We start from the raw sequence: 21,805 nt of genomic DNA, 5'->3' as shown, positions 1-21,805 counted from the left end.
TATATGACACTGTACTAGAGAATTTTGATTATTGATTAATCGTGTATATCCTTTATCAAGCCACAAGACCAAACATTCTCTGGTTCTACTCAAATTAGCTTTTTGACATTTGAAGATTTCACCATAGAAGTTGTGGAATCTAACTACAGTAAGTGCATTTACTCAAGTACAATGTTGGGGTACTTGTACTTACTTCACTTCCATTTCATGCTACTTTATAGTTCTACTCCACTACATTTTGGAGGAAAATATGGTACTTTTTACTCGACTACATTTATTTGACAGCTTTAAGTTACAGATTTAGATAATAACTTATTAACTATGATGTATTATTATAGATTAAACTACCTGGCAGTATATACAATAGTAGTAAAGTAGTAAAATTAAACTATAAACAATACAGGCCAAGTCTTCTTCATACTCTAAAGAACAAATAAATAATTGCTGACTACATCCACCTGTCATCTTGGATTATTATTTATTTCCGCTATTACCCTAAAATGTTAAAAAGAAAAACTGCCTATTTTGGGACAAGGCCTGGTGTTGTACACTCTGGATGTGATGTGCTATTTCCCCTCTGGTTTGCTGTGATGTCACCATGGGAAAATAGCTCATGGGAATTCAGCCTCTGCCCTGATTGGCAGAAAGCAGCCTTCAAACTAGATGTATAAGGAAAACTGGATTTTCTATAAAGTTGAGTACTACAGAATACCAAAGGAATAACACTAACTGTGAAGGCGAGGGCTCTCTTCCCTCCTCCAGCGTCACTCTGGTGTTACTTTGAGGAGGTAAAGAGGGAGGAGATATGCAGATGGTGCCAGTGGGGCCCTATTAATGGCGTCTGTAGTCCACCAAACTCACAGTGGACTGTTGTTACTCTAACAGAGTCCATCACACCCACAGCCAGCAGCAGCTCAACATTCACAGGGTGACATTCTGCTTTATAGAACAGCAACAAAAAAAAAAAGGTTGTACTGCAGAGACCTCTTTTTCTGATGTCAATTTTGTAGCCTTTTTTCTGAGTTTGTGTGTTTTGAGATATATTGTTTTGTCAGAGGCCTGACACTTGAATAATTTCCATTTCAAGTGGATGGAGTCGAATATTTAGGGTATTACTTGCCCTTGACAGAGGAATACTTTTTAACCTTTACCTCAGTTTGAAGACTCCTTTAACTAAGCTTTTTACTTTTAACACGTGGATATTCAAGGATGCATTTTGTGATGGCTGTGAGTCCTTTTGTGTTCGTGACTCTATTTTTGGCACTGGTCGAAACCAAGTTCTACAGACCACTCCAGTTTAACCAGTATAAATCTGGGTACAGTCAACACCATGACCAAGGGAAACCCACCAGTAGACACAAGTAAGTTTTCTCTCTCTCTCTCTCTCTCTCTCTCTCTCTCTCTCTCTCTCTCTCTCTCTCTCTCTCTCTCTGTCTCTCTCTCTCTCTGTGAAGAATCAAGTCTACATCACTTAAGATCTTAATTTACATTTAGCTTTGAGTGACAAAAACTTGTATTTTTAAAGCCAACTAGAAAATCATATTTATGTGTCCCACCTCTATCCTGTCATCTTTTATCTCCTCTCTCAAAGGAACCACTGTGCCTATGTGGTTGAAAAGACAGTGTCCTTCACCCTGCAGGATGGGGCAGCCCCATATGTCAAAGCTGAGTACAACAAGTGTTCCTGGGGTCAAAAATGTCCAACTCTTCAGTGAGTAAACAAGCTCTTACTATGTCAAGTTGATATTTAAAAAATAAATAAATTCATATGACTTCAGGGTACAAAATTCCGCAGTCAAGTGTACGTTTCTGACTGATGGTTGGTTGTTCCCCTCAGGTATCGTCTGATGTACAAACCAATCTACAAGGTGGCACATAAAACCGTCACAGAGCTGGAATGGCGTTGTTGCCCCGGGTATTCTGGTTATGGCTGTATGGAGGGACATCCAGTTTACCAACACCCTATGAAAATGATGCCACCATTCAAGGGCCCACCAATGAAAGGCCTACAATTAAAGGGGCCACAGTTCAAGGGTCCACAGTACAAAGGTCCCATGTTCAAGGGTCCCATGTTCAAGGGTCCACTTATTAACACTGTTGTGAAGGCCAATCCATGGAGTCAACCCAAAGGACCTTCCACCGGCAGTTTTAACTCTTACCCAATGGGCCACTTTGGGCCTCCGAGGACCTCCTCCTACCCAGACACCTCCTTCGAGCCTTATCCGTCTGAGCCAGAGCCAGAGCCAATGCCAGAGCACCAGGAACCACATCACACAGAGCACCAGGAACCACATCAAACCGAACACCAGGAACCACATCACACAGAACACCAGGAACCACATCACACAGAGCACCAGGAACCACATCACACAGAGCATGACCAAGAACATGAGCATGAGCATAGCCAAGGACCTGAGGAACATATACCAGAGGGAATCCATCATCCTCCCTCTGGTGGTGACCAGCCCCAGGGTGAGACCATAGGTATGTCCTAATTCCAAACTAAATACTAATTCTAACTGGGTTTGACTATGTAGTGTGTTCACACTGGGTAGCGACAAAACGGAGCATAGTCACACTTTTTAGAGTCACATTTATCACTATTTTGAACTGAATTGAAACTGCAATAACACCAAAGCACAAAGCACAGTGTATTAGGTTTGTCCCAATGTTAACAACTTTCCTCTCTCTCTTTAGGCCCAGCTCTAGACAGCGAGACAGAGGAGCGAATATATCGAATGGAGGAGGATGTGCGACGTCTAAACCAGGGTCTGGAGATCCTGAGGGGAACTGTGAATGGACTGGAAGATAGTCTACGAGCCTCACTGAGAGAGGACGCCAACAGGATGCTGTCAGCTCTGCTCTCTGCTGCCCCTGGTCCTGTTCCTGCTCCAATTGTAGCCTCTGGTCCATCCACTGTAGGGTTTGTAGAGATTCCTGGGGGAGACCTTGAGACAGAGGGTCTAGATGGCAGACACGTGTTTCCAGGCCTTACAGAACTGAATGGAAGGGTCGAGGAGCTCAGGACAGAGCTGCAAGCCAAGACAGCAGAGCTACAGGAACTCAAAGCAACAGTGACGGGACATGATGAAGCACTGAAAAAGACGTTGAATAGATCAGGGGTGGTATCAGACTCCAATGGCAATCTTGGGGAAAATGCCCAGAAAGCTATGGAGAACTTGATGGATGCCAAGCTGAGTGCAGCCAGGACAGAAATTCTTGGTGGGTTCGAGGAAAGTGTAGAGAGTGCAGAGGGCCGATGTGAGGAGAAAGCTGGGCATTTGGGTCGTCAGTGTCAGAGGGAGCAAAGTGAGAGGCAGGAGCAGATGGAGGATGCTCTCGAGGTAAGTAACACACACTTAAGAACAGAGCTGAGAAACCTCCAGGCACAGATCCATGGTTTAAAGGCTACAGAGAGCTGCTCTGGTAGACTGGTTGAAAGGGTGCACATGCTGGAAACATCAGTGGCAAGCCTCAACCAGTCCCAGGGGCACCTGAGAGTGGAGCTGGGTGGACACAAGGACCACATAGAGGGAATGCTGGAGGGGCGTCTGGGGTATGTAGAGGCCAAGCTTAACCTGACTGGGCAGATTAAAAGCGATGACTCTGGGAGAAGGAGGGGTGTCACAGACTCAACTGAGACAGAACAGGGCATGGAGGCCAGAATGGAGGGTAAAATGAGGGCTCTGGAAGGCCGTTTACTGACGGCTTTAGAGGAGCTGGGTAATGTCACAGCCCCTGCACTGCTGGAGGGTCATGCTGTTCCCACTCTGGAGACAGAGCTGGAATCCCTCCGAGGGAGACTAGAAGTGGATGTGGACAGAGTGCAGAAGCACCTGAGCAACCTTGAGATTCTCTGCTCCTCTTCCTGTTCCTCACCTCAAAACCCATCTGCTATCCTGGGAGACTCTGCTGTGCCAAGTGCTAACCTGGCAGAGGAGCAGAATGTGAAGGAGGCACTAAACATGCAAAGTGACCAATTAAATAGCCTCAACGTAACACTGCAGAACATTCTGAGGCGTCTGACCCTCAGGGACCAGCAGAAACAAGCAGAGGGAGATTATCCCATCCAGGGAGAGCTCACAATCCTCAAGTTCAATGTTCGCTCAGTCAACCACACCCTCCAAGGCCTCCAGGATTCTCTGGGGACAATGGTCCACCAGGTGGGTCAAGCCAACAGCTCCTGGCATGAAAGAGAGGCTCGTCTGGCCCAGCAGATAAAGGGTGTGGTGCAGCTGGTTGGGCATCAGGCTTCCATGCTCGGGGCAGGTGAGCGCAGACTGATCCGAGTTAAAGGTGAGCTGCAGGAGATGAAGAGACGGCTAGCCGAGGAGGTCCGGGGCTGCCGGAGCACAGCTATGGGGGTCCAGAAAGAGGTAACTGAGGTTGGAGGGCGTGTTGCCAGCGTGGAGGACCAGTGTAAGGGCCTGAATAACTTGGCAGAGGACCTGGAGAAAATCAGGGAGGAGCTGGAGAGACAATCAAATGGGTTTCTCGTGCAAGTCAATGGGACTCTCTCCAGCCATGCTCAGCAGCTGTCTGAGCTGAGAGGCGGACTCAGAAACTGCACTTCCCAGGTAGAGCCAACACAACAGAGTTTAGAGCTGGAGCCACAGCTGAGACGAGGGGACACCTTCACTTTGAATTAGTTTAGTTCATATGGACAATACTTTCAAAAAAATGAATGAAAGAGGGGAAATACTCTGCAGGTTTAGTAGGGGTCCACTAAAACCCCATCTTATTATTTGAATTGTAAAATACAATGGTTTTGAACCTGCACTGAAATAATGGGTTTAGTTGGCTTACATTATAAAATGAAAACAAAAATGGCAGCTAATTCCAACTGTACTAATAACACAGAAACGTGAAATTGAATCATGAAGGTGCTAAAATTAAATCTTTGTTTTAATGGACCATTATTTAGAGCATCAGAGATTGAGGAAGAGAAAAACAGCAAACTGCACGTGTTACTGTATTGTTTCTGTAGAGCTTACATAGAAATGATTGTATGTAACGGTTGTTTACCAATGTTTACATGTTTAAGTTTTTGTACTGATTTTTCTTATGTCTAGACTAGAAGTATACAAAATATGTTTTTATATGATTTCAGTTCTTGAGCCTCCCTTTCTATTTTGATTGTACTCTTGCATAAAATGTAAGCATTTCAAACTATATAGTTTAATTTCAAGGTTTATCAATACCGACAATTCAATAAACACGTTTCTTGACTATTTGTGTTTTCTTGGTTAACAGATGTGTCACACAAGAGGTGTTAGATACATAAAAAAATATATATATTAAGGTCTGGTCTCACCCTAAATTTAAAACTAGTCATGTTTCACTTTAGAGGTGAGAAGTGGTGATGCAGAGAAGTGGGGAAACCACAAGAGGGCAATAGAGAAGCATTACTACTGTTGACGGCTGGAGACTAGGGAGACTTGACTTGACTAAAGCCATGTTCATGCAGTGTATAAATTATGGTCTCCCGTCCAAAAATTAAGTTCACGGTGACAGCTGGGATTTGCTGCCAGAGGAAAATTACAAATTATCATTTTTTCCAAAGTGATACAGGACTTCAGTGCAGCCTAGCCTATTTGATATTCTCTCTCTCTCTCTCTCTCTGCCCAGCTTTCTGAACACAGTTCTCATTGGACGTTACAATAGAGCGATAGGTGACCTTGCTTATAACCCTCGCCTGTTGGTTCCAGTTGCCCTATAGACAAACGACAGCTGTGTGGGAGATAAGCCCACTGCTGTGTGAAAACGTTTTAACCCTTAACCAAGAAATGTGGTAAATAATAACTGACACACACACACACACACACACACACACACAGATATAGTCCACTACTTCCAGAAGCAACTTTTCACACACAACCTACAAACTACTTCTTAAAGTGTAAAGATAAACATATAACGGTACTGTCTACAAACCCATACAAAGACAAATAAAGTGTTCTCTCTCTGCTACACCACATTGCCTCACTACTTTTCCGTTCTATCTCTATCATTATTTGGGTCTTCTCATTTCTTTTCGGTATTCCTCCTATGCCTCCATTATGTTCACACCTCACATAAGCTCAGACAGCAACTCATTAATCTTGTTTGTTTCCAAGTTGACACTTGGACAGAAAGGGCAGTTGGAGGGCTCTGGTGAATTTGTCTCCTCTGACTCTAGATTCTCTTCGCTGCTCATCCAATTCGGAGTTATGCTCCCTGCACAAATCTCAAACTGTCACTGGCCAAGGCATGCAGCCAAATCTCAAGAGGCAAAGCTGGCACAAAGACAGAGGACAAAGGATATTTGAGTAAACAGAGGGCTGCAGTGGTCTAAAACATGAATCATCCTATATAATGTCCTCTGTAGATGCTTAAGGTGAGAGAAGAGGTTGTGTCCTCATTATAGTGATTGTCAGACTGCAGACAGGGTGGATTAAATTTGGCTCACACATGAGAAAGCCCAGGAGAGGGTTACTTCAAATTAAGGACTCAGAGCTTCTCAGTAATAAGCCCCAGGAGTTGACATTTTTTAAGAAGCAGTAACGTGTAAAGCTGTACTGGAGCTTTTGTCCTCTATACAAAACAAGGTAAAAAGTTGTACTACGCTTACAAAACATTGTGAAATTTAGCATCATGAATGATTTAAAAGGGATACTGTAATGTTAATGTAGCACCTATTTCCTTAACTAGTCTTATGTTGTGTCAAGAAGATGAAATACTGAGTCCTTGTCGAAACACTTCCTTATGTCTTTGCTGTGACACTCACTCCTCAAAATGAAGGGTAAATTAAGAGAAAGTAGGATAGCAGAGTGGGAAATTAATTTATGCCTATGGAGTGAAGATCTTCCATAAACATTAAGATTTTAAGAGTAGGAAGTGCACAAAGGTACACATAAGTACTGTACATCTCTGGACTTAATAATTTATCATATGTATATCGGATGGATGTACATCTGATACAGACCAACAAGGTACTCACGTGCATGCGTGGCCGGACCGGCTATCGAAAGAAAGAACAGAGAAACTCAACACACACAGAGGGAGAGTGACTTCATTCTAAGCTCAGGAAATGTCGTTACTCCACTATATCTTTACATAGCAAATATTAGTTTACTGGTATATTTATGTGCTGAATAGCGAGTTCATCTCCTTTAAGTGAGTAAGAAAATCTAAATTAGCAAACCTATGTACAGTATGCGCAAGCAATTCATTTTCAATTGGTTTTAGTTAAATCAAATGTACCACTCTTTTCTGTTCTCCTTTGAAACTCTTAAAACGATGTCACTCCCTTATAAAAACAAGCAAAGACAATTACTGGTATGAAAAGTATTTTTGCAGCTGGAGGACGAATTGAAGCACGATTTTGAATGCAGGACTTTTACTTGTAACAGAGTATGTTTACACTGTAGTATTGAGAAGATAAGATAAGATAGATTTTATTAATCCCACACTGGGGAAATTCTTGTGCTACAGCAGCTCGAAAGATTTTTTTTTTTTTACACACATCAGAATAACACAAATACACATTAAGTAGACATGGGAGAAAATATACATAAAGTATAAGAAATAGTAAAAAAAAAAAAAGAATTAGTTATAATTATTATAATAATAATAGTAAGTATTGCTGCTTTTACTGAAAGATCGGAGTACCTTCTAGACCACTGCAAGCCATCCAGTAGATGTTGAGATATTTCAGTCTGGACAAAACTGACGGTGAAACATGAATTAACATATTGACATTCACCATGTCTTTATGATCTGAGGGAAAGTGATTGCACTCACGTTCAACATGAGCTCTCATAATTTCCTTTGGTTCTGATCATTTCCTGCCTACTGTACTCCTTCGCACTACAGCAGACCACTGACTGAGACATTAAGTTCTTTTTAACGTGTCAGAGTGAGCGGCCTGAGAAGGACCAGCACCCTGCACCGAGGTATTAATATGACAGCACTGCTCTTTACAGCTTTCTGATAGCCCTGCAGCCTCGGCACGGCTTAGCAAGTGAACCCACACTCCCTTAAGCAGCTTTCCATGACTGTTAGTCTGGGAGCAGCACTACTTCAGAAAAACTGCATGGGTGCGTGCGAAAGTAGGATGACACAAGTAGGATGACACAAGTAGGATGACACAGTGCTTCAGGTGTAGTTGGAATGCTCCCTACTAGGACTGCTTTTACTGTGTGAACAGTACAGTGTCTGTTAAGTGTCTGTCACATTCATTTTAGATTCTTGAGGGTGCGCAAGCCAAAAATATCGCCATCCAGTATTTTGCGTAAAGTGCATGTTGTCAGTCATTGTCTGAGACCCACCACGTATGGGATACACGCCTGTGAATGGCCCGGCTAGGTTCTGGTTGGCTGGAAAGCTGTCTGAAGGCACAATCACCTACTGTAAGTAATCTCGTTCCAGTTGCAAATTATGCATCAAACGTTTTGTTATTCTCAATGCATACCAACATAATCATTCATTACCAGCAGCAATTGGCATTCACTGAATACAATCATAAACTATTCATGCAGCTCCAGTTATTCACGGTGAAAAATTGGGACCATGATGAAAGATGGTCAAAAGCTGTTTATTTTTTAAGATTATTTTTGGGGCATTTTAGGCCTTTATTTCTATAGGACAGCTTAGATTTGAAAGTGGATAGAGAGGGGGAATGACATGCAGCAAAGGGCCGCAGGTCGGAGTCGAACCCGCAGCCACAGCTGCGAGGAGTAAACCTCTATGGGCGCCCGCTCTACCAGGTGAGCTAACCAGGCGCCCAGGTCAAAAGCTGTTTAATATCGTAGTCACACGATAAGAAGTTCTGACTTTTAGGTCTTATATTATAGCTTCACAGGCACATCCTGCAATATTAACATTCTCTATTTTATATGCAGAGAGAAAATCATTCAAATGTTAAATAAGATCAAAATCTATCTTGACATTGTTACAACAGCGTTTTTTATATATATATATATATATATATATATATATATATATATACACCCATACATACATACATATATATGAAAATTACTTTGATTATATTCACAGGAAGTATAAACATGTTACCTTAGTCCCTTATAAATGTAAAAATCCCACGAAATTACTTTATTCTTTGATTTTGGCTTGCAGGAAAAAAAACATTGACACAAATTTCAATTAAGGACAACTCTGACTACTGACTCAAAATCAAGCATTTTTACTCCCTCAATTTAGAAGATTTCCAAAATCGAAGTCCCATATTTGTATTTGCTTAGGGGAAACACTGTGACCAATTCAAATATATGATTCATATGTGTAAAAAAAAAAGTGTTTAGTATGGTGGGAAAGCAGCGACGGATAGAGGAAATGTGGTGGGGAGTTGTACTTTAAATCATCAGTGACACTCAGAGCTTGCCAGTATTCATTCTCTCTCTCTCTCTCTCTCTCTCTCTCTCTCTCTCTCTCTCTTTCTCTCTCTCTCTCTCTCTCTCTCTCTCTCTCTCTCTCTCTCTCTCTCGCTGTCACTGTGGGCTTTTCATTCTACACCAGTGGGGCTTGGTGCATCTCCACAATGACGATGAGTGCATATTCTGTATGAGAGAGTGCTAATGTGGCTGGCTGGATGTGTGCAAGTATGTGTCATTGAAGAGGAGGAGGAGGAGAATACCTTAACCGGACCCTTCCATTGCTCCTCTCTCTCTCTGTCTGTCTGTCTGTCTGTGCCTCCTCACTGTCTCCTTGTCTGTCTCCTCTTCCCTGTGTCCTGCTCTCCACCTGGCCTCCATGAGTTTAACTGAGGACAAGCCATTCCTCCATGGAAGGTAAGAAGCCCAGCGGTCGAGTGTCTTTTCTGTTTCCAGGGTAATGCAAAGAATATTAGACAAAAAGCGAGATTGTTAATGATGACGCATATGTTTCATCTTCCAAATTTGGCTGATGTTATTTTGAATGGTTGCTTGCAGCTGACATCACTCTCAAAAACATATTTATTTTTTACTTTTATTTTCTGTGCAAAGGTCTGGTAGTGTTTATTCTCACTGATGATGATAACATCTGGTTGTGTTAAAGAGGTGTTTTCTGATGGACATCCAGGCAAGGTTTGAATACCATCTCAAGGAAGTGAAAACGGATTGTGCTGGCTTTAATGCTGATTAAATGAAGACAGACATCACAGCTAATTTGTGGGATATCTGGCAGGATTAGCGATGAGGTCACTGATCATCCCTCTGTAATAATAAAAAAAAGGACTGCTTTTCTTTATCTTTTAGTCAAAGTTGTAGTTGTTGCAATACTGACTGTATTTAAGACATCCTGTCGACTTGATCTCAGGCTGCTTGCCACACAGTATTTTGATGGACATGCGTGTCGGAATGCACAAACTGCCTATTCTTATTACCTGCACAGCTATGTGAAGGACGATTCATTGGTTTGTGACTCTAGCTTCACATCAGAAGGTAATCTGTGTTGACAGTGATCGATCACAATGCCAGAGTACGATGTCTTTCTGTTGGATACAACATGATATAACAAAGTGAATAACCTTCAAACTGGAGACAAATAAATGAAAAACAGCTGTCAAAGGCAAGACAATTACCCATCACTGGCACAAAGGTGTTTGCTTTCCCACACTTAATCAGACTTATGTAATATGTTTGTGTCATGAAGGGGAAGCAGTTGTGGTAGAAGAATGATGATACAACTTATTTATTTTGCATTCTTTGCGGCTGCTTTCCTTCTGATAGGCATGGAGATCAGAGACTCAGAGTTATTGAGCAGGTTATGAAAATATATGTTTGTATCTCTTTGCATAAGAACGTTAATGACAAATTATCGCTGTACCAGTTGGATAGATAAGAGTCCGCCATCTCTGAAACCACATCAGTGCCAACACTGTCCTATGATGAAATCCTCCTTTATCCTCCATTTTTATTTTACTTGCTCCTATCCCACTGGCTAAAAAAAACAACGCAAAAAAACATTTAAATCCTCCTCTCTACTTTAAAGTTGATATTGTAAATTGTTTATTTACATGCTAAATAATATTGTACAAGAAAAGCAAGAAAACAAAACAAAAATGTGAGTGAACTATGTGCGGGCTCGAATAATTCAGTTTTACCTGAACTTTTCGACATTTATCATGTGATCATTCTCCACGGTCATTACATAAGATATGTCACTGCATGTCCTGCAACGTTTGAAAGAGTTGCCTCCAACCACTCTTCGTCATGCTGCTAAACCACGGTGTAAATATTGTACTGTGACTGTGTGGCATTCACTTGTCACTGTCAGTCACTCTCAAACAAGGAGGCAGTTACACACAATGAGGGGGAATACAGTGCACTTCAATCTCACCAAAGGTCGCACATGGCCCTCCGGGGATGTGTTGCACAGCACACTGTGTGTCTGTTGCTTTGAAATAATGCACAATACAACGAATCACAACATATTAACATATACTTAAACATATTTGTGATACAAATAGTTTGCTTTGCACACAAAAATCTGGAGTACAGCTGCAATGATTAGTCAATTAGCCGATCGAAAGAAAATTAAGCCGCAACTATTTTGTTAATCGTTTCAGTCATTTTCCAAGCAAAAATGCCCCCCATTTGCTGGTTTCCGCTAAAATAAAGTAAAGATTTGCTGTTTTTCTTTGTCATTTGTGATAGTAAATCAAATCTCTTAGAGTTTTGGACATTTGGTTGGACAAAACAAGCAATCTCAAGATGTGACTTTGTGCTCTGGAAAATTGTGATAAGAATGTTTCACTATTTTCTGAAATTTTAGAGACTTAACCACTAATAGAGAAAATCGGCAGATTAATAGATAAAAAAAAAAATCATCATTACCGCTAATGTGGAAATGTATATCTAACTGTACTACAAAACAAGCTTTTACACTTTTTTCTTCACTTTGTCAAAAGAGCTGCATGTTGCAAACAAACAGAGCTAAGTAAAATAAGCAAACAATATTAAAGGTAATTGAAACATGTTCTACATACACTTCAATTTGTAGCTAGACTAATCTTAAGACTTTGCTAGCATGTTTTTAACAGAAAAAAAGGAGTTATATGCTTAAGGTTTCATAAGGGTCAGATTTAAACACAGGTCAGACATTGAGCTAGCCCACTGGCAGCCACCACTCATGAGCTCACGCATGGGGACATCTTAAAATGCCTGTCAGCTGTTAAAGCTGCAGTGGGTAGGACTTTTTTTTTTATTTCAAGTAGAGTGAGACCTCTTCCTGCTGCTATCCCTCTCTCCTCTCTTTCGCACTGGCAATGCATGCACAGAACAGCAAATAGGAACGCTCGCTCTCTAAAATGACCTGTTATTGGCCTAAATCTCCCGTGAAGGATACATATTCTGAAGCCTGAAAACAGAGCCAAGGAGGAGATGCAGAAGTCTCTCTCTGACCACTTGAATTACAATATGCTGAAAGATTATTATGGATTTTTTGCTCATAATGGCTGCTTATTTCCTCTGACCACATCCATTTAAATGTTATGAGTGACAGTCTTAGTTTCCGTGGCATCACATCTCACAATTTTGATGACATGCTGCAGAGAAACTGCAGATAGATCAATTTAAATTTCTTCCTCCGTAAATTACACAGTCAAAATAGCTCCACAGAGACAGAAAGCAAGGGCAAATGGGTCAGGGTAGAGGGGGATGAGGTGAAAATAAAACAATGGAGTACATAAGCCAGGTCAGCAGGCAGTATATGCTTTACCCCCTCCATCTCCTCTGGAGGTCAATGTCCCTGTTCCTGTCTCACAGGCGTTCAATTAATCACAGCTGAACAGAACAGAAGAGTTATTCAGCCAGGCTCAGTGACATGATAACAGTAGTGCCACAGCTCAGCCAGTCTCAAAATACTCAATCTGTCACAGTGGACCAAAGGCACAGTTCTGCTGGTTAAGCTCTCTTTCGACTTACCTCCTCCCTCTAGCTTTCACACTCACATGGCTAAGGGTCGTCTTGGTTTTGTTCCTCTGGTTACATAAACATGCTCAGATACTTTCAGAGTTCAGCTCAGCTCAGTGTCTGTGTTCTTCAAGGCGTTCATTTGTTAAATTAAACAATACTGATTCAAGTCAAGTGCTTTCTAAATAATGCATTTTTTAAATAATCTGGCGAAATACTGCTCACGCAGGCTTGGTGGAGGCGCTGGAGGTTAAAGACGAGCACACTTGAGAGAGAAGCATCCGCACACTCTGATCTGTGCAAAAGTTGTTTTGATTAATGCAAGCTTTAAATCTTCCAGGCGAGACGGTTTCTGTCCAAGAGCTTGCATGAGATAAAAGATATTTTGCCCAGATTATGCAGTATAGCATGTGAAGTTTAATTCTGAAGCTGAACTTGTAGGACAGGTATCCCGCAGGAAACATGCTGCACCCACAAATTGTCTTCCAAATTGTATCGTCTGTTGTGACAGACACAAATAGGGCTGATGAGGAGGCATTGACTGTGCTATTGAGTAAAATAGTTACTGACATTGATATTTAGGTATAGAGAATATGCTATTGCTATGAACTCAGTTGATTATTTGGAGGCTGCAGTTTGTGGTGTTGTTTAATTGTATAACGTTATACTGACAGTAGTCAGACGTATCTCCACATCGCTGCGGAGTAAGTTCTGGCTATACCACACATACATTGTCCAGGATAAGAGGAAAAAAAACTAAACTCCGGAGACGATGGCTTTGCATAATGGTCTCGAGAAGGAACTGTTCTTACAATACTAGGGGTGGTACGGTTCACAAAATCCATGGTTCGGTTCGTATCACGGTTTTAGGGTCACAGTTTTCGGTTCTGTACGGTTCTTGTTATTTTTTCTTTTAATCTTTAACACTCCAGAAATATACTTCAGCATATGATATATAGCTAAAATTAGCATATTGCATGCATGTTGCACAATACATGCACACAGTGGCAGTTCTATCTATTGTTTTATTTCCACTGTCATCATAGGTAACATGAAATCCAAAATGTTCCCACACACCACACTATATACGACGCTGGCGCATCCTCCAACTCCGGGCAGCCTTCCTCATCTCTGCCACATTTCTGCATGTGACGTGACCTGCAGCAGCAGCACTCCACCTGAGGAGCGGTCGGCTCGCCACCTCTCAAAATCTGATGAAAATCTTTTAAACTGACCTTTGTCGATCAAAAAAAACAGACAGATTCAGCAACTGTATGGCCTATTTCTCGCTTAAAATGTTTTCAGAAACACTTTTCGGTGAACTATTTTCGTAAAATACGAGATCGTATTCAGAACAAGATGCCATTAGAGTCTGTTTTGAAATTCGGGAGCAGCAAGAACCATGTGACGCGTTCGTCCAATCAGCTGCCATGTGTTGCGTTCGTCACGCTCATCCCCCTCGTTGTTTCCAGTAAGTGTTTTAACATAGGTGTCGAAAGTGGGCACTACGGCAGTAAGGGGTTAGTGCACAGTTCGCTTGTCTTAACAGTGTACGGACGAACCGTGCGACGCACACACGCTCCGAACCGAGACAAGCGAACTGAGCGCTTCGGATGTTTTTTCATGAACCGTACCACCCCTATACAATACAGTAACGTGAGCTATTTAAATTAGCTGTATACATGGTTAAACAATGGTACACTAGTGGTATTTTGCGCTTACCATGTATTTTTTCCATGGCAACCCCCGCCAATCTGTCCTACAACATCCCAGTTAGAGAGTAAATGCTGTTAACATAATATTTGTAAATCTTTACAATCATTCCCCGAGAGAACCAAGCAGGTCTGCCTTATTGCACGATCCAAATTCTAAACTTGACATTTTCAGCATGTAGGTTGAAGTTTGTTGTTGCTTCCTGTAGATAACCGAGTAGGACAACGGCAACCCGCATCGCCGGAACATCTGGCGGCGCCGAAACATCTGGCGATTATCCAGACTATACTTACAGGTGTTTCTATAATTTTGTCCACCCCATTTATATCAAAAAGGGTAGACTAAATACCAGAAACAACAACTGAGTGCAACAGCATAACAAACTATAGTCTCCAAAATGTAATAAATTATGATTATGTTATTATTGCAGATTGTTGTATTCAACTGCATTAGTTGTATCTAGGTGTACCTAATAAACTGGCAACTGAGTGTCCTGGGCTTAAGCAAATGTGATAATGAATATGTTTTCTTGATAACAGAATCTTTCGTTGTGCTGACATGACAGTGGAGTTCTTGGATTGAGTGGCACTAAAACTGGTCATAACTACTTACTCTGCAGAGTCGCGTCCGCTCAGACTGTCTGGACATTTTGTCATTGACTCGCATGCTGACTGGCATCGTAATGAGGCCTTGTTGTTTATCCTGTGTGATTGCCTAAGTTCGCCTCTGCATTACTTTTGATAGCACTCCAGGTACTGCACTACACTCGTCCCTACATGCTCCTGTTTACAGATAGCTGGCCAAGAAGATACTGATTGCCTTGGTTTTGTGTCTGGCTCATAACAAAGGGCATGAGCAGGGATGGTCTGGGGCTAAAAAACAGCCCTGGACTTTCTCCCAAATAGACCCATCATCCGGCCATTCGCCCCTAGCCGTGCGCGACAGACACTTGCCAGGATGTCCTGATACTATGCCACAATACTGCAGCCTATCAGACAAGGTATTCACAGAAAGTAACATCTCAAAACCAATGATGATAATTGGGGTTGTGTTTATTAATGAAGCCTCAGCCTTCAAATAAAAACAAAAAAATTACAATGCCATTACATCTGCATTGAAAATAAAATACAAATAATGAAATGTCACTGGCTACAGAAACCCCAAATTACACAAACTTGTAATTATAAAACAGTACTACTGACACACTTTCAGAGATAAAGTAGGCTACTTGCTGTACCTGAACATGGGGATTAGATATATTGTAGGCCTATACCAAAACTACACTGAGAGTGTTAGTTACTATATACTACAACTTATAACTATTCAAAAATATATATATAAAAAACCACCAGGTCTTTGCCAGTTCCACAATAGTAAACGCAAATATGAAAGACAAGGAAAAACTGCACTCTGATGGAAGACAGACAGAAAGTGCAAGCTAGGATTTTTTGGTTAAACTTTTGGTTTAATATGGTGAATTATTTAGCCCCCTTCCCTGTTTGTTAGCACGTTTAGAGTGGTACCAATGCATCCCTGATGTTTTTTCCGTTTAAATCAATACCAAAGTCTTCATCCTAGCAGCAAAAGTGACCTTAATACAACCTCTCACATAATGAAGTGAAATCACGGTCAACCCGCGATTAATTTCTAACGCGTTAATGTTTCAAATTAACCTAACAGAAATTATTAAACACGTTAAGTTTGACAGCACTAAGGCACGATCATTTTCATAATGATGATGCACACCCATGCTGACTATGCAATTCGCTAAGATAGGGATAAAGGCAGCCTATTATAATGTGTCCTGCTCCTGACACTTACCAGTACCTCTTGCTGATGTGAAATTAACTCTACTGTCTCTCCTCTTTGAATTTTTCCCATCCACCTTTCTCCCTAGCAGGCCTACTCTTCTTCCTCAGTTTTCTTTTACACGTAGCATATAAGTGATCGTATTGGCGCCCCCTGCTGTTGGCTGTTAATATCGCTTTATTAGACTTTTTTTTGTGTCGTCGGCCGTCGGTTGGATGGCCGTTCTGGACTTTTCCCGAACGCACAGATTGTCAGTCCGTCCCTGGGCATGAGTACTTCTGACGCGGTTCAACTGATGCTGACAGCATACTATTAAGATTCTTCTAACAATCTATAGGCTGAATTTATCAGCTCTCAGAAATTCTTCATCACCAGTCAGCTCTTGTGGCAGAATGAACATCTCTTACCTCTGCTCATTATGTTTCTATTTAAATCACTTCTTGTGTCTGTATTGCATTTGCATGTGTGTGTGCTTGCATCACCTATTTTCCATCAAATTTGAGTGCATGTTTATCTTAATCATTTTGTTCTCAAGCTCTAAATCTCTCATCTCATACTTATGTTGTAAATCCTGAAAGAAACAGTATTTCCAATTCGTACCATCTGTCAAGCCTGCTTTGTATATTTCTATTTAATATGAATTGTCCTCGTTTTTTTTTTTACACAAGATTATTTTCTAATAAAATAAGCTTTTCATCCATTTCTACAGCTTTAGGCTGTAAGTATTGTGCAAAAAAGACAGTAAGAAAGCACAGCTTGCACTGCAGACAATAGATAGCATTTTACATGCATTGAGAAAAAACTGGAGAGTTGATGGTTTCAACCATGCAGTGAGGCAATATCTTTTGCTACTGTATTTGGACACTCTTAACAACATTTGCACCCTTTAAAGTGTTTTTCAGCCAGGGCGACAACATCAGTGGAGTGAATTCTTCAATGATTGCAGTATTCACAATTAACTTGTGTGTGTCCTAATGTTTACGGCATTTTAGATGGGAAATGCTTCGGACACGTCTGCTGTGTTTGCCTCCAGCATGTCCGAGGAGCATGACATCCTCATGGGTTCACTCTACAGCGTCTTTTGTAAGTCCACAGAACAAGCAAATCTCTACTGTGTTGATCGGTCGCTGACTCCATGCATGCACGAGTAGGGCTGGGTATCGTTAAAAAATGTTCAATAACAATACCGTGACTTTGATAACGGTTCCTGAACAATACTTTTTTTTATATATAAAAAAATAATAATAATATAAAAATTTTATAAAATTAATTTGAATAACAAGAAATTACATTACACTACGGCACAAATCTTCTTTTATTTATTTTTACGCTCCTACTATGTGAGCCCTGTCTCTGTGCGTAACAGAGTTTTCTGTATACCTCTACAACGTGTAACGCTAAACAGCCAGTGACCAGCATTATTAGATCTTGGTACTGTAGAAGCATGCTGCATTGGCTCACTGACGCTGATGAGATTTACTCCTTAGGTATTGAAACCTGGTATTGAATGACGAGGCATTTTTTCGATACTCGATACTATAGAGGCAATTCAGTCGGTGCCTAAAAAGTCAAATTCCAATTTGGTACACAGCCTACGCATGACAAATCCCTACAGGTGCACAACTCTTTTTGTTTTACAGGTATACTGTCCCTCATGGGCAACTGCATTCTGCTGCTTGTTGCATATCACAAGCGGTCGACCCTGAAGCCAGCTGAGTTCTTCATCATCAATCTTTCCATCAGTGACCTTGGGATGACGCTCTCTTTATTCCCATTGGCGATACCATCATCTTTGACACACAGGTATCTCACATCCCCCTCTTATCTTTCTATTTTATTTCTCCCATCTCCAGAAACATCAAATTCATTTCTCAGTTAACAATTAGTTGACTGTAATTGGCAGCTGTTTCAATAACAAATTCATGATTTACGTCAGGGGTCTCCAACGTTTTTTTAAGCCAAGGACCTCTTAACTGAAAGAGAGACAGATCAGGGACCCCCTACTACATATACTGCATAAAATGAAGTTGCATATTAAAACGGGCCTACAATAACGTTCGGGTTAAACCTGTTTGAGTCGTGATTCACTCAGATCTTTCACCCGAGTCTTTAAATTGACTCATGAATCGCGAGTCTTTAGTATCACTAACTCGGATCAGTTGAGTCCTATGACATTCAATCTAAAATGATAACAGCGCCACACACAAACCTCTTGCAACATTAGCTACTACTAGTCCTAGCCATCTTAGCTGCCAAAAGCTTTATAACTTACAATTTCGTAGGCAACGAAAACTCCACAAGTCAACCCAAGCGACTGAGTGAGCAGAGAGACAGTCCGAGACAGGTTATAGGAACTTCCCGACCCGCAGACTCAGAGTCATAAACGTTGCAAGTTCGCAGACCATGGGACTAAACTCATGAGTCCTCGATGACTCGTGAGTTCTCGCGTGAGTCAGTCAATTGCGCGAATCAGCCGGCTATGAGTGGATCTGTAGCAGATGAGCGAGTGAGTGAAGTCTCTCCTCGAGCTCAGGGTAAAGCAAATCCACAACAAAAGCCATTCTTTCACTTCTGAAATAACATACAATGTTCTGCACGTAGCCTAGCTAGGCCTACTGTAGGTTTTGGTGTATAAATGTAGTATGTTAAAATGCAATTAGGTCGAGCAGACAGTCAAGGGACAAGGGAAGTCTGTATTTTCCTTGGATTTACAGACATTATCACCCACATATGATGTCAAGGCTTTCCTTTATAATTGCCAATGCAGCCAATACAACATGAATCACAGATATGCAGATTCGCACAGGGCTAATATTATCACACAACCTGTGTTTGGCAAAATATGGTAGGTAATTTGCGGTGGGATTTTTACTTGACAAATTACAGACATGGCAGATTCACACGAGATTAAGATCACAGAGGACCTCCGCAATTATTACTAATGACTAGAGGTCCCCAGGTAATTCTAGTCCCGTGCGAAATAGGGTAAGTCACTATTTCCTGATATTGTATAGACCAAACAATAAATCGATTAATCAGGAAAATAATCAGCAGATTATCTGATAATGAAAATGATTGTTAGTTGCAGCCTTAGTCTCCATCACATTTGCCTTTGTTCCTTTTCCTTTCCTGTCTACACAGGTGGCTGTTTGGAGAAATCGTCTGTCAGCTCTATGCAATGTGCGGAGTACTGTTTGGTCTATGCAGCTTGACCAACCTCACAGCCCTCTCCTTAGTGTGCTGCCTTAAAGTCTGCTTCCCCAGCCATGGTGAGGGGATAATAAGCTAAACTGACGAGCATGATGTTGCCAACCATAACAAATTTGATCACAAAGCTGAACAGCATGACGTTTAAGGAAAACAAATTACCACAAATAACTGCAAAGCATCTTTTTGTATCTCCTGTCTGATCAGGTAACAAGTTCTCCTCGTCACACGCCCGCCTCCTGGTCGTTGGAGTGTGGTGTTACGCGTCTGTGTTTGCTGTAGGGCCCTTGGCACAGTGGGGACATTACGGTCCTGAACCTTACGGCACAGCCTGCTGCATTGACTGGCATGCACCCAACCACGAGCTTTCAGCTTTGTCTTACATTGTCTGCCTTTTCGTCTTTTGCTATGCACTGCCCTGCACCATCATCTTCCTCTCCTACACTTTCATTCTGCTGACAGTGCGAGGGTCACGCCAGGCCATCCAGCAGCATGTGTCACAACAGACCAAGACCACCAATGCACACGCTCTCATTGTCAAGGTCAGAGGATATGAGTGTGTCAGCTCAGCATGACTGACTTCAGGTTTAACAGTTGACAGGATTAGAGCAGGATATGAGACAGTAAATTATTTAAAGGTTATAAAAATGCTTTGCTGATTACTTGCTTTATCTTTGTAGAATCGTCCCATACGTAGCTATCTGTGTGTCTGTGCAATCATTAATAATGGGATGGAACAGATATTTGTTTACTTTTCCACTGGTATGAAACTAATAAAAAAGTTCTGCATGTGATGTTTTTGTCCTATGTGTATCTCTGTATGAGGGTCTGCGTGTGTTTCTTCTCCCTAGCTGTCAGTAGCAGTATGTGTAGGCTTCCTGGGTGCCTGGACTCCATATGCTGCTGTGGCCATGTGGGCTGCTTTTGGAGACGCCACACAGGTTCCTACCAATGCATTCGCCCTCGCCGCCGTGTTGGCCAAGTCCTCCACTATCTACAACCCTATGGTCTACCTGCTGTGTAAGCCAAACTTCCGCGAGTGTCTCTACAGAGACACGTCTACGTTACGACAGAGGATCTACAGGGGAAGTCCCCAGTCAGAACCGAAAGAACGTTTCGGGTCGACCTCGCAGCGCAACAAGGACAACATCTCCATGCATTTCTCAAATGGACAGCAGGAGAGCTATGGGTCGTGTCAGCACTGCACTGAGACTGCAGCCCCCTGTCATTTGACCGCACCCCAAAGGACTGCCTGCATCCTGACAGGTTCCAGCTACACAGAGGTGACAGTTAGCCAGCTCTCTACAAAACCACAGGCTGATTTTCTCTAGTGGTATAACCTCCTCCTTTCATGAAGCAAACAAGACCGGACAGGTGCTCACAAAGACAGAGAGAATACTGGGCATGGACAACAAAACAACAAAGGGCCTGCACAAGTTATAGTAAGAGTGTGTCGCCAAGACTTCATAGAATAGCAACATCACAGGCTTGCAGGGCAATGGCATCCTTCCTAAAAGTCACTCATGAATGGCCATTTCATTGTGAAATTCAAAAATTCATTGTGAGATTCAAAATCAGCATTAACTTCATCAGAGAAGATTTGCCACAGAAATGTATGCATGTAATGTTTCGATGTCTACATCTGTGTCAGCTTGTTCCCGGTCTCATTCTAATATGCAGTTATTAAACTGGGTTTTGCAGGAGCAGATCCAACCCTTGCTGGCTTCCAGGTTAATTAAGCAAATGTGTGACATTTCAAAGCAGCTCATCATCTGATGCATAATGTCAGGATAAGCCATGTTAAATATCTGGCAGGTGCAAACAAAACACATTATGAGAAAAAAAAAGAGATATGTCAAATGAGGATGTAGAAAGAGATGAAGATATTGTGTATGGTCCTTCCTGTGATAGCAAGACTAACTAACGTTAGTATGTTACCAATTAAGATCAAGCTCTGTTTCGTCACACACAGGACATGGGGAAGTGTTGCATGTTTGCTGACACCTGGGTGGGGAAGATGTTAAAGTGGTACTCAACCCAAAATGACAGATGCCGTTTTCTGTAAGGAATGAAACAACCAACTTTTAGCAGCCTCTTCAAGCCTTCAAAAAGGTATTTGATGCCTGCAGTCATTCTCCTACTGTAGACTGCCAGATGAAACGGGCAAAAATGACTTTGCA

At 41.7% G+C, this 21,805-nt stretch overlaps 3 protein-coding genes and 1 long non-coding RNA gene across 5 annotated transcripts in view; 2 read left to right on the top strand and 2 right to left on the bottom strand.

Annotated features, from left to right (window-relative positions):
* samd10a (sterile alpha motif domain containing 10a) overlaps positions 1–21,805 on the bottom strand; it is a 48,726-nt gene that overhangs the window by 17,889 nt on the left and 9,032 nt on the right. The gene's annotated exons all lie outside the window — the stretch shown is intronic.
* On the top strand, positions 883–4,750 carry emilin3a (elastin microfibril interfacer 3a). Of its 2 annotated transcripts, none has more exons than XM_031290374.2 (4): positions 883–1,361; positions 1,592–1,711; positions 1,838–2,472; positions 2,698–4,750. In XM_031290374.2, exons 1-4 carry the CDS (start codon positions 1,210–1,212, stop codon positions 4,647–4,649), a joined length of 2,859 nt encoding a protein of 952 aa, XP_031146234.1. In that variant the 5' UTR covers positions 883–1,209; the 3' UTR covers positions 4,650–4,750. The 2 variants fall into 2 exon arrangements, with proteins under 2 accessions (XP_031146234.1, XP_031146233.1); XM_031290373.2 differs by having other exon boundaries at positions 1,838–2,484.
* LOC118496520 lies at positions 1,428–16,141 on the bottom strand. The gene is made up of 3 exons (XR_004899087.1): positions 15,956–16,141; positions 5,865–5,878; positions 1,428–1,438 (listed from the first exon to the last, which is right to left on the bottom strand). It is a non-coding gene; the product is annotated as an uncharacterized LOC118496520 (long non-coding RNA).
* On the top strand, positions 9,494–21,456 carry opn7d (opsin 7, group member d). The gene is made up of 6 exons (XM_031290417.2): positions 9,494–9,791; positions 17,411–17,501; positions 18,059–18,221; positions 19,560–19,687; positions 19,833–20,167; positions 20,477–21,456. The coding sequence occupies exons 2-6, from the start codon at positions 17,411–17,413 to the stop codon at positions 20,954–20,956; spliced, it is 1,197 nt and encodes a 398-aa protein (XP_031146277.1). The 5' UTR covers positions 9,494–9,791; the 3' UTR covers positions 20,957–21,456.

This window comes from Sander lucioperca, chromosome 12, assembly GCF_008315115.2.
Source record: "Sander lucioperca isolate FBNREF2018 chromosome 12, SLUC_FBN_1.2, whole genome shotgun sequence".
NCBI lineage: Eukaryota > Metazoa > Chordata > Actinopteri > Perciformes > Percidae > Sander > Sander lucioperca.
This window is presented reverse-complemented; position numbering and strand designations above follow the sequence as displayed.